The sequence below is a fragment of the Apis mellifera genome, linkage group LG2, assembly GCF_003254395.2.
Source record: "Apis mellifera strain DH4 linkage group LG2, Amel_HAv3.1, whole genome shotgun sequence".
NCBI lineage: Eukaryota > Metazoa > Arthropoda > Insecta > Hymenoptera > Apidae > Apis > Apis mellifera.
Window position 1 is genome coordinate 9274610 of NC_037639.1, and position 14536 is coordinate 9289145.

At 39.7% G+C, this 14536-nt stretch overlaps 1 protein-coding gene across 8 annotated transcripts in view; it reads left to right on the forward strand.

Annotated features, from left to right (window-relative positions):
• Positions 1-14536, forward strand: part of LOC100578611 — a 240159-nt gene that overhangs the window by 159149 nt on the left and 66474 nt on the right. For all 8 annotated transcript variants that reach the window (XM_026439300.1, XM_026439301.1, XM_026439299.1 and 5 more), the window contains exon 7: positions 8065-8230. In XM_026439300.1, coding sequence (XP_026295085.1) covers positions 8065-8230 — 166 coding nt within the window. The remainder of the gene's footprint in view (positions 1-8064; positions 8231-14536) is intronic.

Consider the following 14536-nt stretch of genomic DNA (forward strand, 5'->3'; position numbering starts at 1 on the left):
CGGAATTTGGAATTTTTCAACTATAGATATGTAAATAATATGGGGAATAGAGGGGAAAAAAAAGCAATATACGATCAAACGAGCCTTGTTCGATCAAAATTGTAAAATTGATCCATCGAAACGAATCTTTTAAACAGCCATGTGTTTTTGTATCATCGAATGGGCGAAAAAATTGGGAAGAGAGAGGAAGATACATGTGTAAAGCGACCTTTTTTATTAATACTTGGCTGACTTGGCTTTTGAATATCGATGCGAACGAAATTGCGCGTTCCAAATTGGCAGGAATATTTTGGAAACGCACCCACTCTAATTAGATAATGCCTCCCCGTGTGCAACACTCACCAAACGCATTAACGTAAATTCCGCAACCACGGCGTTTCGCGGAGCCGGTATAATAATAATAATAACTGGAATTGCTCGTTACGACGAATTTTGTCGAGAGCCTTATCTCCAGACACCAGGTGTTCAACGTATCGCTTAATCTTCCCGCGATGATAATAAACAAAAAAATTTAAGAAGCCTCACGAATTATTATTGTAAATATATCGAATCATCGAAGTGAAAATAACAATTTCCACTTAGTCAAAGTTACAAATTCGTATTCCCCGTATAACGTAATTGAACAAATATCTGGATTCAACAACGGAGGGGGGGGGGCGGTCTTAGAAGTTATGACGCGTGATTTTAATCGAAGGATTCCCGACACCCAATTAATCTTGCGCGGAACGGGGCGCGTGTTGTGCATGTATTACTTGCATCGCGCCACGGCTACGGGAACAATGAATAATTTATGGAGACCGAAATTGAGCCTTACGCCACTCGGCATCGTTCGATCGATACAGGACAGATTATTAACACCGCGTTCGATTGAACTTTTCCCCTCCCTCTTCGCGAAATCAAAGTGGTGAAAGCGGGGAGGGGATCTCGTTTTTGACGCGATTAAAAAATGACGAGAGTGGAGGAGGGGAAAAAAAAGGATCGTTTGACGTGATTAAAAAATGATGGGAAAAAAAGGGTGTGAGGGGAGAAAAAGGAAAGAGGAGGAGAAAAGAGGGGAGAAAATATTATATATATATAATAGAGGTATTGCGACTTGCTGGTTACATCGATGTCACATTTTTACGACGTCCTCGTTCACATTTTTTTTTTTTTCTTTTCTTTTTTATACGACACCCTATTTCCCGGGAACAGCGTGACGAATGTGCGTCCATTCTGCGACGAAATAGCCTTCGACGGAGGGGTGCGGGGTCGATCCTCGGAGGAAGAAGCTTAATTCGATGTTGGTCGTATTGAACGTAAAAAAAAAAAAGAGCATAGAGTTCATTTAAGGGTACAACGTTGAGAAACGCGAAATATTGGAAATTGGAATAGTAAAATTCATAGGAATTTTCAATCGTTCGATCTGTTAAATCTCCATTTAACAAATTACAAATTTGTAAATTAATCGGATAGCTCAAAATTAAAAAATTAATTCGACGACGATTACTTGGGGATTACGAATTACTAATTATAATATGAATTATAAGAATAATTCGTTTTCAAGGGGAAAAAAAGAAAATGAATTTTAATTTTTATCTTTTCGAAACGAGAAACACTTCCTTCCCTTCTCGTTCCCTGGAAATCTTCTCCTATCCATTCTCCCTTCCCTATATTGTTGTACATTATTCGCCGGTATATACACAACAAAAAAAGAGAAGAGAACGAGAAATATCAACGATATAATTTCTCCTCTCGAGGAATAAGAAGAAGAAGAAGAAGAAGAAGAAGCCGCAAACCTCTCGAGCACGATATCTCTCGAAGCGCAGGCAAGAAGAAGAGAAAGAAGAAGTGAAGTGGAGGAAGGAAGAAGTAGCAAATATAAAATGGAGGCTGAACCGGCGTGTATTATTCGCGCGCACGTGTGCATCCAGCTATTTCCTATTTCGTCGTACGTTTCTCCAACGAGTAGATTTAAGGTTTCCTTTACAACGGCGTTTGTATCGATGGGAGAGGAACCACGTCGGCCATCGTCCGTGGAATGAACGGGAAAAAGAGAGGAGGGGAGGGACGTGGAAAGTAGACCCGGTCGTTTTAGCGGTGACGGAGTAGCAATAAGAGGGATGGAGGAGAAGAGGCCTGGATGAATCCGTTTCGCGGTGGTGAAAGCGCCGATGGCCCAAGAGGGGAAGGAGGGGAGGGGAGGGAAGGGAAGAAAGCTCTTTCCCTCGCGTAGTAAGGGAATGTTGGTCCGCGTATAACGAGAGACGACAACGATTCTCGATTATCCCTGGGAGAAAGCTTGGTCCCTTCCATATGCGCGAGACGTACGATTCCGGACGTCGACGTGACTCCGCCCATTCGGATGAATTCACCCCTTCTTCCTTCCTTTCTTCTTCCTTTTTTCCTTTTTCGGCAACCGGTGGAGATGGCTTTATTGAGGTTTGGACGTGGACGGGGGGAGGAAGTAAGAATGAAGGGAAATGTCGGTTGACAAACGGATCGATCGATCCGCCACCCGCCTCTCCCAGTTTTTTGCTTCCTTCCTCTTCTTGTCTTCATGAAGGTTCTTTCGGTTTAATTCTTTCTCGGGGGAAGGTAGAAGGAATCATCTTCTAGGAGGAAGAGGAAGATCGGATAGATGTGATATTTCTACCCTGATACTACGAGGTTTCGTGAGAAACGTGCGAGGCAATCGGAAGAAAAAAACGAACCGTCCACCGATTGACAAACAGATCAATCGTGGACGTTTACGTATGCGATCCTCTGGTGGGGCGATTTGTCTGTGCCAGACAATGGATATATCTAAATCGGTTACTTGGAGATTCCTGTCCGAATGTGTGATTCTTTCTCTTAAAAAAAAAAAAGTGTATTGAGAGAGATGTGTCTTCATGAAGATCCGTTACTTTTACCTTAATGGTAGTTTTTCATAAAAAAAAAAAAAAAAAAAGAGGAATGGAAACGGAGAGCAAGAAAGTGGAATTAATAAATATTTTATTTATCAAGGAAGGAGAAAGTTGATGATGGAAGGATGGTTGAAGTAACGCAAATTGCGCTTCATAGAAATAGAATATGGAAAAATGGATGGTTTATTGCTTTCTTAAGCGGCCCATAACTTCGTCTCAAGAACATTCTACAGCTATCACGTTCACGCTACCTACCTCCTTCCAGAGCCAGGCTGGAAGGAAATATATTTCTCCAGCAACACGCGATTCTTCGACAAGCTGCTGCATAAACGCCTTGCCACTTTCTTTCTTTCTTTCTCCTACTCTGAAAGGTTGTGCCACGTCGTGATATTTGTCAAATTTCATTTCCAGCAGCCTCCTCTTCGAGTTTGGCCGCGATACGCTTTCCTTTTACGGTGTAAAAAAAATTCGAATAAAGAATAAACTGTTGCGATAAATTCTAAGCTACTAGATAAAAGGAATTATTTTCAAAATGATTATCAATCACTTTTCAAACTCGAACTTTCAAATTCTTTGTCTTTTAAACGTGGGTGTATATCTTTTTTTTTTTTTTACATTTTCAAGCAATAAACGAACGCGCGTATGAATATTCAAAAGGTAAAAATGCAATTTAAAAAAAATTTTTTCTTTCTTTTTTCATTTCAATGGTAATTTTCTTCAAACATCATTAGACGGAACGACATTGAATATCGATGACGCAGTCTATTTGCGATATCGCGATACGCGTTACGGTAAATATGACTCGTTGAGGGAGGGAAAAAAAAAAAAAAAAAAAAAAAAAAAAAAAATAACAATAAAATAAACTTCGATCTTTTCGCCATCGAACTGTTTGCACGCCAACAAAAGCGTGCAGCTATGAGCGAGTGGTTGGGGATAAAAAACTCGCTCGAATATATGTATATAGGCGTACATAACATGCACAGATTCGATGTATACATTCGGTTTACATTCTGTCTTCCGGATGACCTGGCAAACGTTTGCAAAGTAGGCGAAATCAAAAACGCCGGTTGTGTGCAAGCTATATACATATATATATATATATATATATACCGGTTACAGGTCGCACGTGAAACGTGGATGAAACGAGAAAAGCGTTCGAATTGGAAAAAACAAAAAAAAAAAAAAAAACTGGCGAGGGGCGAGAGAGAGGAAATCGCGATGCACCGAAGTAAATTGACTTCATTCAATCATACTGATTTGTTTGCGGCAACGAAACGCGAATGTCTTTTATTTCCTTCTTTTTTTTTTTTTTTTTCTATTATTAGTTTCACTTTTTTTCTCACCATTTTTCATATATAGTTTTTTGAATTTTCTCCTTTTTTTTCTTTACATATATATGTGTGTGCGTGCGCGCGTGTGTGTATTTTTTACAAATGTCGGATAGTATTTATAAACGAAGAATTCAACGGAAACGCGGTGCAAGCGAATTTTTTTCCTCGGATGAGAAACGTATAAAATCCGTGTTTTTATAGCCGGAAAATTTTGTTACGACTCTTCATCAATTTTTCAAATTAAAAATCTTGTCACTTGTTTTGCGTTACGTTTCTCCGTGTTCTTCAAATAAAAAAGAAGAAAAAAAAATTTAGATTTTTAGAAGCGAAAGTCAACAATAGGTGTCAAACGCAGGCATAGGTTGGCGTAATCTCGGATTTAAATTATTGACTGGAAAAAATGCTATTTACGTCCTTTTAAGGTGCTCGTTCTAAAAAAAAAAGAAGGAAAGAAGGAAAGAAAAAAAATATATGAAAGTCTATTTAAAGGCAGCTTTAACGCAGGTTTATCCCTTTAATCTTCCCCTCCTCGCCACGGTTTTTATCTTTTCCAAGCGAGATAAAAGGATTGTTCGTCTCGCTTTCTTTTGATACTTGATACTTAGAGCGCATTTTGAAAAGAGATAAATAGATTCTTTCGAATTTAATAAACGGATATATATATTCCTTGTGAAAAAATTTTTACATTCAGAAATTTCATTTCGAAATTCAATTCAAACCCTCCTCTCTCTCTCTCTTTCTCTCTCTCTCTCTTCAGTGTCTTCGTTTTATGCACTCCTCCTCCACTTTCTTGAAAACGAAGTTGCCCAACTTTCGTCGCGACACTTTCGCCGCGGAAATTGCCTTGTTTCGTGTTGCAAACGAATCGACACCGACTTTTAATTGAAACATTTTCGCCCAACAACGAAGTTTTTCCCTTCCTTCCTTCCCTCCCGTTAACGTTACGCTCGAACGATCGATCAATCGTTGCGCTTATCGCGGAAGATCGAAAATAAGAGATGGATCGATCGAGAAACGATGGATATCGTACGTAACGTTACGATAACATTATCGGAATGGAAGGGAAATGAATAACACCGGCATGAAATTACCGGAGCCGGGATGTATTTTAAATTTCCGGCCGATGGATCGATCGTTTGGATCACGTTTTCAACGACGATTTTCGCGACGATTCCTCGCACCGTTCGAGGGCCTCAAAGATAAATTTAATTCCATTTAATTGCAACGACGTGTTCCGCGACGAGAATAAAGAAATGGAGGAGGAAAAAGGGGAAAAAAAGAAACGATTCTCGAGGAGAAAAACGAGAAGAAAGAGGGATGGAATTAAGCGCCTTCGGACGCGAACAATTAGGTGGAAAAAGAGAAAGGGACGAGACTCTGGGCGCAGGAAGCCGAGAGGGTGGACTCGAGAGCGTGAAAAAAATATGCTAAAGGACAGGAGGGAGGGGGACGGAAAAAAGAATCCTCGAGACGGGGAGGAAGCATTATATAAATTCAGAGATGCTTGCGCCCTCGTGGGCTCGACGCGTCCCATCTCTAATGGGTCCACCCATTATGACAATTGCATCCTCCGGATATATAAAACTAAATAAAAAAAAAAAAAAGAATGAAAAAAAGAAAAACACACGAAGGAAGGAACAACGTGAAGCGTGACAACGATACACCCGTGAAAATTCTACGGCACTGGAAGAAAGAGGGCGGCAGAAATATCGTCTTGCCTCGTAAAGAGATTCTAATTCGACCTGACGAGATGCATCGTTTCTTAACACGTTGATACGTAAATGGAAAAATTCTGTTTTTAATTTACACTCGTAACACGTATATATAGCTGGTATAATTTTAATTATAGGATCTTTACTATCACGAGATTTCAATATACATATATTATTTTAGTATTTCACGACGAGTGAAAAGTTAACGTTTCCAATGTTTGTTATTCCATCGATATATTTATACGTTTATTAATCGTGTATCAATTTTATCGCGACGCTAATTACAAATGTATCGAATTTATTTAATTTTAACGTTAACAATTAGCACGATAAACTGGACGCGGCGTTTCAACGCGCGCCGATCTGAATTTTTGAAAATTTCGATTCGGAAAACATCCATCCGTGGATGGATGGAATTATATATACACACTGTATCCAGTTTCCAAGTTTGGTTTGTACACGAGATTATGAACGCTCGCGTATCCCTGTCCGTGGGAGGGACAGAGAGAGAAAGAGGGAGGGACAGAGAGGGGAAAAAAAAGACAGGTCTGGATGTGGCGCCGATTCGTAAATATTCGTACTACGCCCAGTTACACGGTTTGCTTGTTAGACAATATTTGTTTTACCGTCCCGACGCTGTTCCTCTTTCCCTTCTGCTAACGTGTATTCACGAACGTCGCTCGAAAATAACTCTTAAATTTGCTCGCGCTTGTGTCATCTTGTTCCATGACGTCGCGATTATTCGCGTATAATACGAATAAATTATATTTTTAGAAAAAAAAGAAAGAAAGAAAAAGGAACGTCGTTTGAATCAACGATCAAACGAAGTGGTACGATAATGAAAATTGTTTCTAAAAAAAATTATCTCGCGAAAACGGTATAACTGGTAGACCAAACTTCGAACTTGAACATTAAATTTTCCCAAACATCGGAATGTTTTTCACAAATTTCTCAATTCTAGAGAGAATCTAGAATAATCTAGAAAAAGTTTAAACTTCGAAAGTGGTGGAAAAAAATCGTCAAGCACGATTAGAATTCAAGGGAAGGTAACAAACAGCGACTTTAGTATTTTCATCGTGTAAAGAGGCGAGGTCGAAATTTTTTTTTTTTTTCTCTTTTTCTTTTTTCCTACGCGCGTATCACGCTCACGTTTTTCGATATCTGGGATTCGCGATCGAGACCCGTTTTTCACGCGGCCTCTTCGTTTTTTCCTCAATCATCGGTGCCGCACTTGAACCCCCTCGATGGCCGGTCCAACTGCGCCCACTCCCCTCCCCCTCCATAACTTTCCACGAACGCTGTGTGTTCGGGAGGGGAGGAAGCGAGGCGGCGCGCGATTAAATCGCGAACTGATATTGGCATACGGGGAAATTTACAGCGAATACCCCGCGATCTGTTTCTAGCGACGTGTTTCGCGGATTTTAATTGAATGTCTGGCGCGCCCTCTTTTTATCCGCCCCGAAAATTTCGTCTCGACGAAACCAAGTTCGCGTGAGGAAAGAAATAGAACGAATTATACGGAATAATTTTGAATCGCGTGCTTTGTCGCGATATTATCGGAACGGAAATTAGAAATCGTTTGGAAAATTTGGAACGTTGAAGAAGATAATTTGTACGATCTAGAAGAAAGAAAGGAAAAGGAAAAAAGAATAAAGTTTATTATGGCGCTATAAATGTTGAGACTACTCTTCCAATCTCTCTTAATTTAACGAGAAATTTCTTTTAAATTTCCTTCTCTTCCCCTCCGGTATATAGAGTAAAAAAGGAGAGAAGAAATGGCCAGGAAAAAAAAATGTATTAAGCAAATCCTTGAGATTTCCTTTTCTAAAAAAAAAAAAATGTTGGGAATTAAATAAGGCGGATTGAATAAAAAGTATTTCAAAGAAAATTACGTTGCGTTAAAGCAACGTAGGGTCTTAATGGATTTAGTGAGTGAACTCCCCGGTAAACAAAGTAAAAGGAAACGATTTGACGGACGCGAAATGTGAATAAGATATTTCGTTTGTGCGTTTGAATTACCGTGCTGTTAAATTTACACGTACGTACATATCCCGTTCCTTGCGGATATTATATATAATCCTAGAGAAGATTCATACATTTCGTAAGAATTAATAGGCACGTTTTCCTTTCCACTTTCAGAGTGCGACTGGGTTTACAAGGACACCGATTGCCTGGATGGATGCGTGTTGGCCAGCCCCGGATATCCTGGCCTATATCCACCCAACATTCGGTGCCTCTATTCGATTACTTCCGGTCCCCGGATGTCCATCGCGATTAACTTCACCGCTGTACTTCTGCCCGAGAAGTGAGTACACTATTATTATTATTAAATACTTTTCCTTTGCGTTCTTTCCTTCCCTCGTTTCACCTCGTTTTTTGCATTAACGAGAGAGAATGAATATTTTTTTTCTTAACAAAGGGAAAATTCAATATTTCCCTTTTCATCTTTTCATAATCTTCTTTATTGTAACACGGTTTTTATACGAATTTTTAATACGTAATTAAATTTGTTTTTGTTATCCCTCTCCCTTCGCGAAAGAATCGAAATTAAGTCGATTAATAATTTTATTAAAGATTTAGATTATCTCGTTAAATTATTCGATAATTTGTCGTAGTTGAAAACTATTTTCGAAAGCATCGTAAATGGCCAAAAAATTTCTACGAGCACCCTACAAACACTCGACAAAGAAATTCCCATTCACCCCAATTTACACACCGCTTAAGTGTGTAACCACTACTCCAAACCCTGAAAAAAAAGTAAATAAATAAACCAGACTCTCGAGCGAAGCTTATTCACTTCGGAGGGAAAACAAAACGAAACGAGAAAAAAAAGAGAGAGAGAGAAAAAATTGTATCGTCACCAAGCGTTGGAACACACGCATCGCGTTTCACGAGACGGCATAATTCCTGCGAAACGGGGTGAGTTCTGACGTTCGACGCGTCCACAAATATTTAAATAAGAATTTCTCGAAGAATACTGGAAACGTCTTGAGCCGGCCCTTCTCGCCTGCAAACTACACCATTTAATAGAAACGATGAAACCAATTTCGAATCTTCGAAAGAAAGAAGAAAAGCAAGTGTATGTTGCATAATCGTGTGTCGATACGCGAGTATTTGCGAGGGTTGCGTACCATTGACGATGGTGGTAGACACACCTTGCCACTGCCTGAATCATCCCCTCGGGCGAAAAGAAACGCGCGAGAACTCGTGTTATACCCGTGTTACACTCGTGTTATATATATATATATCGAGTTACCCCTCCAGCGTCTTTCTCGCCTTCCCTCCTCGAACGATTTCGAGCTCGCCTTTGCTTTGCGGCCAAGCTTTTGAAATCGAGGGTAGTTCTCCCTTTGTAGTTGCGCTGCGCCTGTTTGTTTAGGTTCGGGCGATGTGGAATTTTTCTTCCTTTGTTTCTTTGCCTTTAATTCGATTCAAGTATGGCGAGCAAAGAAGAGGAGGATTTATCGAAAATCAAGGGGTTGCAAAGCGATAATTGAACGCGTTGAGGGATTTTTATCGCGCATGCTTGCATACGCGCTTTCCTCGTTCCAATATAAATTGCAATGGCAAGGGGGAGGGTGTGATAAAGAGACGAGTTGAGGAGTTATTTCCATAGATAAGAAGCTAAAAAGAAAGAGAAAGAGAGAAAAAAACAAATTTCCCCGAGATTAGATTGCTTCTCCTATTGCCGTACCTCTAATGGCACTATGGAAGCCGACAAGGCGCGTTGCTTTCTAATTACGAAACATCGAAGGAGTATGCACACACTCTCGCATGCATCTTCTGTTCGAAGCTGCTCGCGTGCGTACTCTTAACTAGTTTCGTATTTCATTACACCGTGAATATGTATAAAGCATCGTTTCTCGGTTCTCGTTACCGCTTGTTTTCGAACTTCGACAATTTACCGCGAACGGTAACTTCACTCCATTATATCCCTCGACCTCATATATATATATATATATACGTAGAAGCAAATATATATATATATGGTAATCCGAACAGAAGAGCGAATCTTGAGGATTGACTGGTTGAAAGTTACCGAACGGAGACTATCAAATCACGAATCGTGCGTTATTCTCGAGACGTAGCCGTGTCTAGCCTCGTTAATGGTATGCAACGTTGCTTCTTAATCTGGATCAATGATAGAGAGAGGATTAGAGTGACGTGGATCGATGGAAATTAATGGAGACCGTTCCTCGAAACTATTAATCCTACGGTTGCTACGGAAATTATTTAGACGCGTATTAACGGCGATTCGTACGACTCGTGCATGATCGATATTGGAGTATAGGTAACTGTCGTTTAGTTGATCGATTAGATTGCGTTTCGGACACGCTTCGATAAAATTGGGTCAATTGTTGCCGTAAATCTTTGCATTAGATTCTAGCGAGCCTGTCTCGCAAAATATTTCGTAACCGATGGACGGAGTAATTTTTGCAAATTATTCAGAACTTCTAAAATTCTTTCGATTCGATTTTTTAAAATTCGATCGATATTTAATTCGTTCAAGACCTTGGAAGGAAACGTGCGTTTGAGACTCGACAAGGGATTGCGTAATTTCGATTCGATTTTTTAAAATTTGCCACAAAATCGAAGACGATCGATGCAACATCGTTTTCCTCTGAGAGTCGATATTTTTCGTTGAAAGTTTTGGAAGAAAACGTGCGTTTGAATGCGAAACTCAAGGAATTCGTATGTAATTTCGATTTTTTAAAATTCTCCACAAAATCGATGACGATCAATGCAACGTCGTTCTCCTTTGGTAGTTGATATTTAATTCAAGGCCTTGGAAGAAAATGTGCGTTTGAACGCGAAACTCGACAAGGAATTCGTAATTTCGATTTTTTAAATAAATTCTTCACAAAATCGAAGACGATCGATGCAACGTCGTTCTCCTCTGGCATATTTAATTCGTTCAAGGCCTTGGAAGGAAACGTGCGTTTGAATGTTTGAAATTCGAGGGATTCGTGCGTAATTTTTGTTAGGGCGCAGATCGAAAGCGAAACACGGGGGTGGACGCGAGTAGAGGGGAGGTGGGGCGGGCGGGCGGGGAATAATCACGGCAGAGGAAAGCAACGAGCGCGCCGCTTTTTCCGCGTTCTTTATTGCCGCCGACTAGTTTTTTACCCGCGCAGGGTGTACGAAAGCACTTGCATACGAGAGGGGCAGACGTCAAAAGTACACCGAGCACTTCTTCCCTTCTTTTGAGCCCCTTCTTTCTTTCTTTTACCGTGGCCCCCTTTCACTTTCTCCGCCCAGTCGGCCCATTCTTTGCCGGTGGCGGGCAAAGTTATTCAAAACCGGGTTGCAATCTGTCCGAATATTCTCGCGACAATTTTCAACCGGATGAAGCGAAGCCCGGTGCTTTAACCGAGATATTCCTCTCCGATGAATGCTACGTAGTCGCGTTAACTTTCGCTTTCCTTTTTTGTTCTTTTCTTTTCTTTTTTTTTTTTTTAATTTCTTTGATCGGAAACTGTACTTGTACTTCAAGTTCAATCGGCAGACATTGGATTGGAAAAATACTTATTTAATTTCGTTCAAAAATTTATGCGAAAAAAGGAGGGAATTTCACTTACATGTATGAGAAATTGCAAAAAATTAAAATTATTATAAATAGGAAAATATTTAATTTTTAATATTGGTTATCATAATCGAAATTGATCATAAATATATTTTTAACTTCCATTTGAAAATATCTGTACATTTACCAAGATAAAATTTGTTCCCATCGTTATCAAGTGACGATTATTTCGAAAAATTACTTGCGAATTCGATACGACAAAAGTTAAATATTTTAAAAGACAAATTGTCAAAGCTTTTGTACACGGTATCCGTCAGTAATCGATCCCGCCAGACGCATTTTCGTTTCCTCGAATAATTGAAATTTATTGACATGATTGATTCCCCACGATTGTGAAAGATCAAAGCGCCAATCCACCAAGGATATTTGAGTAGTAGGTGAACAGGGTGTCTGATCGTTCGCGAGGTGTGAAACGCACGGCTAAATCGGATTTTGACTTCACAAGTAAGAGGATAACCCGCGAAATCGTTCTGCTTGGAACGTGCTTCGAACCTCGCGTATGTTTCAACTACTCCAAGGAATATCGCTCGAGATTGAAAAGTCCAACTTCCCATTCGAACGTATCGCCTCGTCATCCTGTTCCCTATACTCTTACATTTCTCCTTTGAAATCCTCCTCTTTCTAATCCTTTTTTTCATCTTTGCACATTTATTCATAGAACAGTTTACGAAGAGTAAAATCGCAAAGAGGGAGAAGAAAAATATCGATAGATAACGCATCCCTAAATATATATATATATATTCGAATATTTATGAGAGACGTTGGGCTCCCCTTCATAATAATAAATTTTCATAGAATATGCAATCCATTTTAATTCCCCACCAAGACAAACAACGACGTGTGCGCGACGGGTCAGAAAAATCCCCAAGAGGACGAAGCTTATTTCCCTCTGTGCAACGTGATCGAAATTCCGAACGGTCTCGCGCTCCTTTCCTCTCCTCCCTTCCCTCCCATTCCCCGTGGAGTGGAAAATCCAACGCATCCTATCGCTACTATCGCTCCACGAGAAAAATAATAATAATTTTCCTTCGCGACGATTTTGCCCGATCGCTCGACGAGGCGGCGAAAATTGCGCGAAAACTTTTGTTCTCGATTGTCTTCAACTTTTTTCGCAATAACCGGACAACTTTTCTTTTTTCTTTTTTTTTTCTGTCCCCGCGGCATGCTAATTGAAACGAAGGGCGGGAGGAAATAAAAAAAAAAAAATTCGAGAAAAGATGTGAAACGAACGAGTAGTGCGGCAGTTTTTGAACAACGATTAATCGTATACGTTGGATGGAAATTTCTAACAACTGGGAACTGATTTCGCAGGCAATATCGCCGTTTTTTTTTTTTTTCCTTTCTTTATCCCCGCGAGACTATCGATTCCTGCAGGAAATGGAAATCGAGATGCATGGCATGGGGGATGCAATTTAAAAATCTTGATTATCATCGAAAATATTATGGGTAAATATTTATCCGTCGGCGTGAAACAATCGAGCTCGGTTTCGTTAAAATTCCCCTGGAAATGGATATTTATTTACGTTATTATATATAATTTCGAACGAGAGAGAGAGAGAGATAAACGGTTCGCTCGAAATGATCGCGGCAGGGGCTCGTTATCGCCAAGAGTGATAACTGCGAGATTAACGGGGATAAGCGCGAGAGAGAGAGGAAAGAATTAAATATATGGTCGACTAATTACGAAAGTTCTGCAAGCTCACAGGTTGTCTATTAACGTTAACTGGCTCGAAAACGGATATATACACGAGTTACGTTAATTATCCACCGACGCGTTTACCTCGTCCAGAATCCTGTGTGACTTTGAACCGAAATATCGGTGACATACACTTATGAAATCGGGTTAACGACGTTGATCGACTTTCTTCCATAAAAACCCGGATTTTTATAGATTTTTCCATCTTTCTCCATTTTTATTACTCTCGTTTCAGAGTAATATAATTTTCAAATCGAACCCTCGCTTTTTTATTTTATTAAATTTTACTAAATTTTCTTTTGTCGAAAAGATAAATCTAAGGTGATGTCGATACCAAAGATTATCAATTTCCAAAGTTAAACTTGTAATCGTAAATCATCTCTTCGAACAATTAATCGAATTGACTTGTGATCGGTTGCCAACGGAAGAAGCAAGGAGTATTACATAAAACAGGATCCCTGGGCGGGAATTGTAGATTCTCGAAAGAGAAAGGACAATATGTTCCGCGCGTTGTAACCGTTTCAATCCCCCCTTTCCCCCGTTTCGGTCTCTTCCCCCGATATGTAAACCGGCATCGGGATAACGGGCGGGCAACTTGCTCGAACATCTCATAGGGATCAGCCTTAAAGGATTCAAGGTAGCCTCGTTCCGATTCATTATTCACCGCCTTACTTTCGCCCCCCTCGCCGTTTCAAAGACGCTAATCGCTCCACACCCCGACGAATTCGCACGGGAAGAACGGGTTGCTCGAGATAAAAGTTGGGAGGAGGAGGAAAGGGAGGGAGTCACTGCCTTCATCCATGCAAACGTCCAAATTATTCCAACTATCCACCGAGGCAGCGATTTCTTGGACACCTCTCTCTCTTTTTTCTTTCTTTCTTTCTTTCTATATCTCTTATCACACCACAAATTCTCTTCTGTATTGTTCCAGTTTATTATCTTTTTTTTTTCTTTTTTCGATATTGACATAGAGTTTTTCCTTTGGATTTCTCTTTCGATGACAGATATTGGGATGGAATGTGTTGTGTTGTTCCTCAATTTTATCTTGCTTGGTCTTCGATCGGTTAAATTGGATTTGGCGAAATTTCGTAATTAATTAGTTTGGATTTTATTTCTGAATTATTATTTCAATATATTCTTCTTGGGAAAGAATTTAAAAGAACTGTGTATATTATATTTTGAAACATCTTATTGATCGACAGATTCTATCACTAATAGATTGTGTTAAAGAGTGTTCCTTTCAAATATCATCTATTCTTCTTTTTAGTGATTCGATATACGAGTTAATTTAATTAATCAGAGAACTGTTCCAAAGAACTTTGATGTTTCTT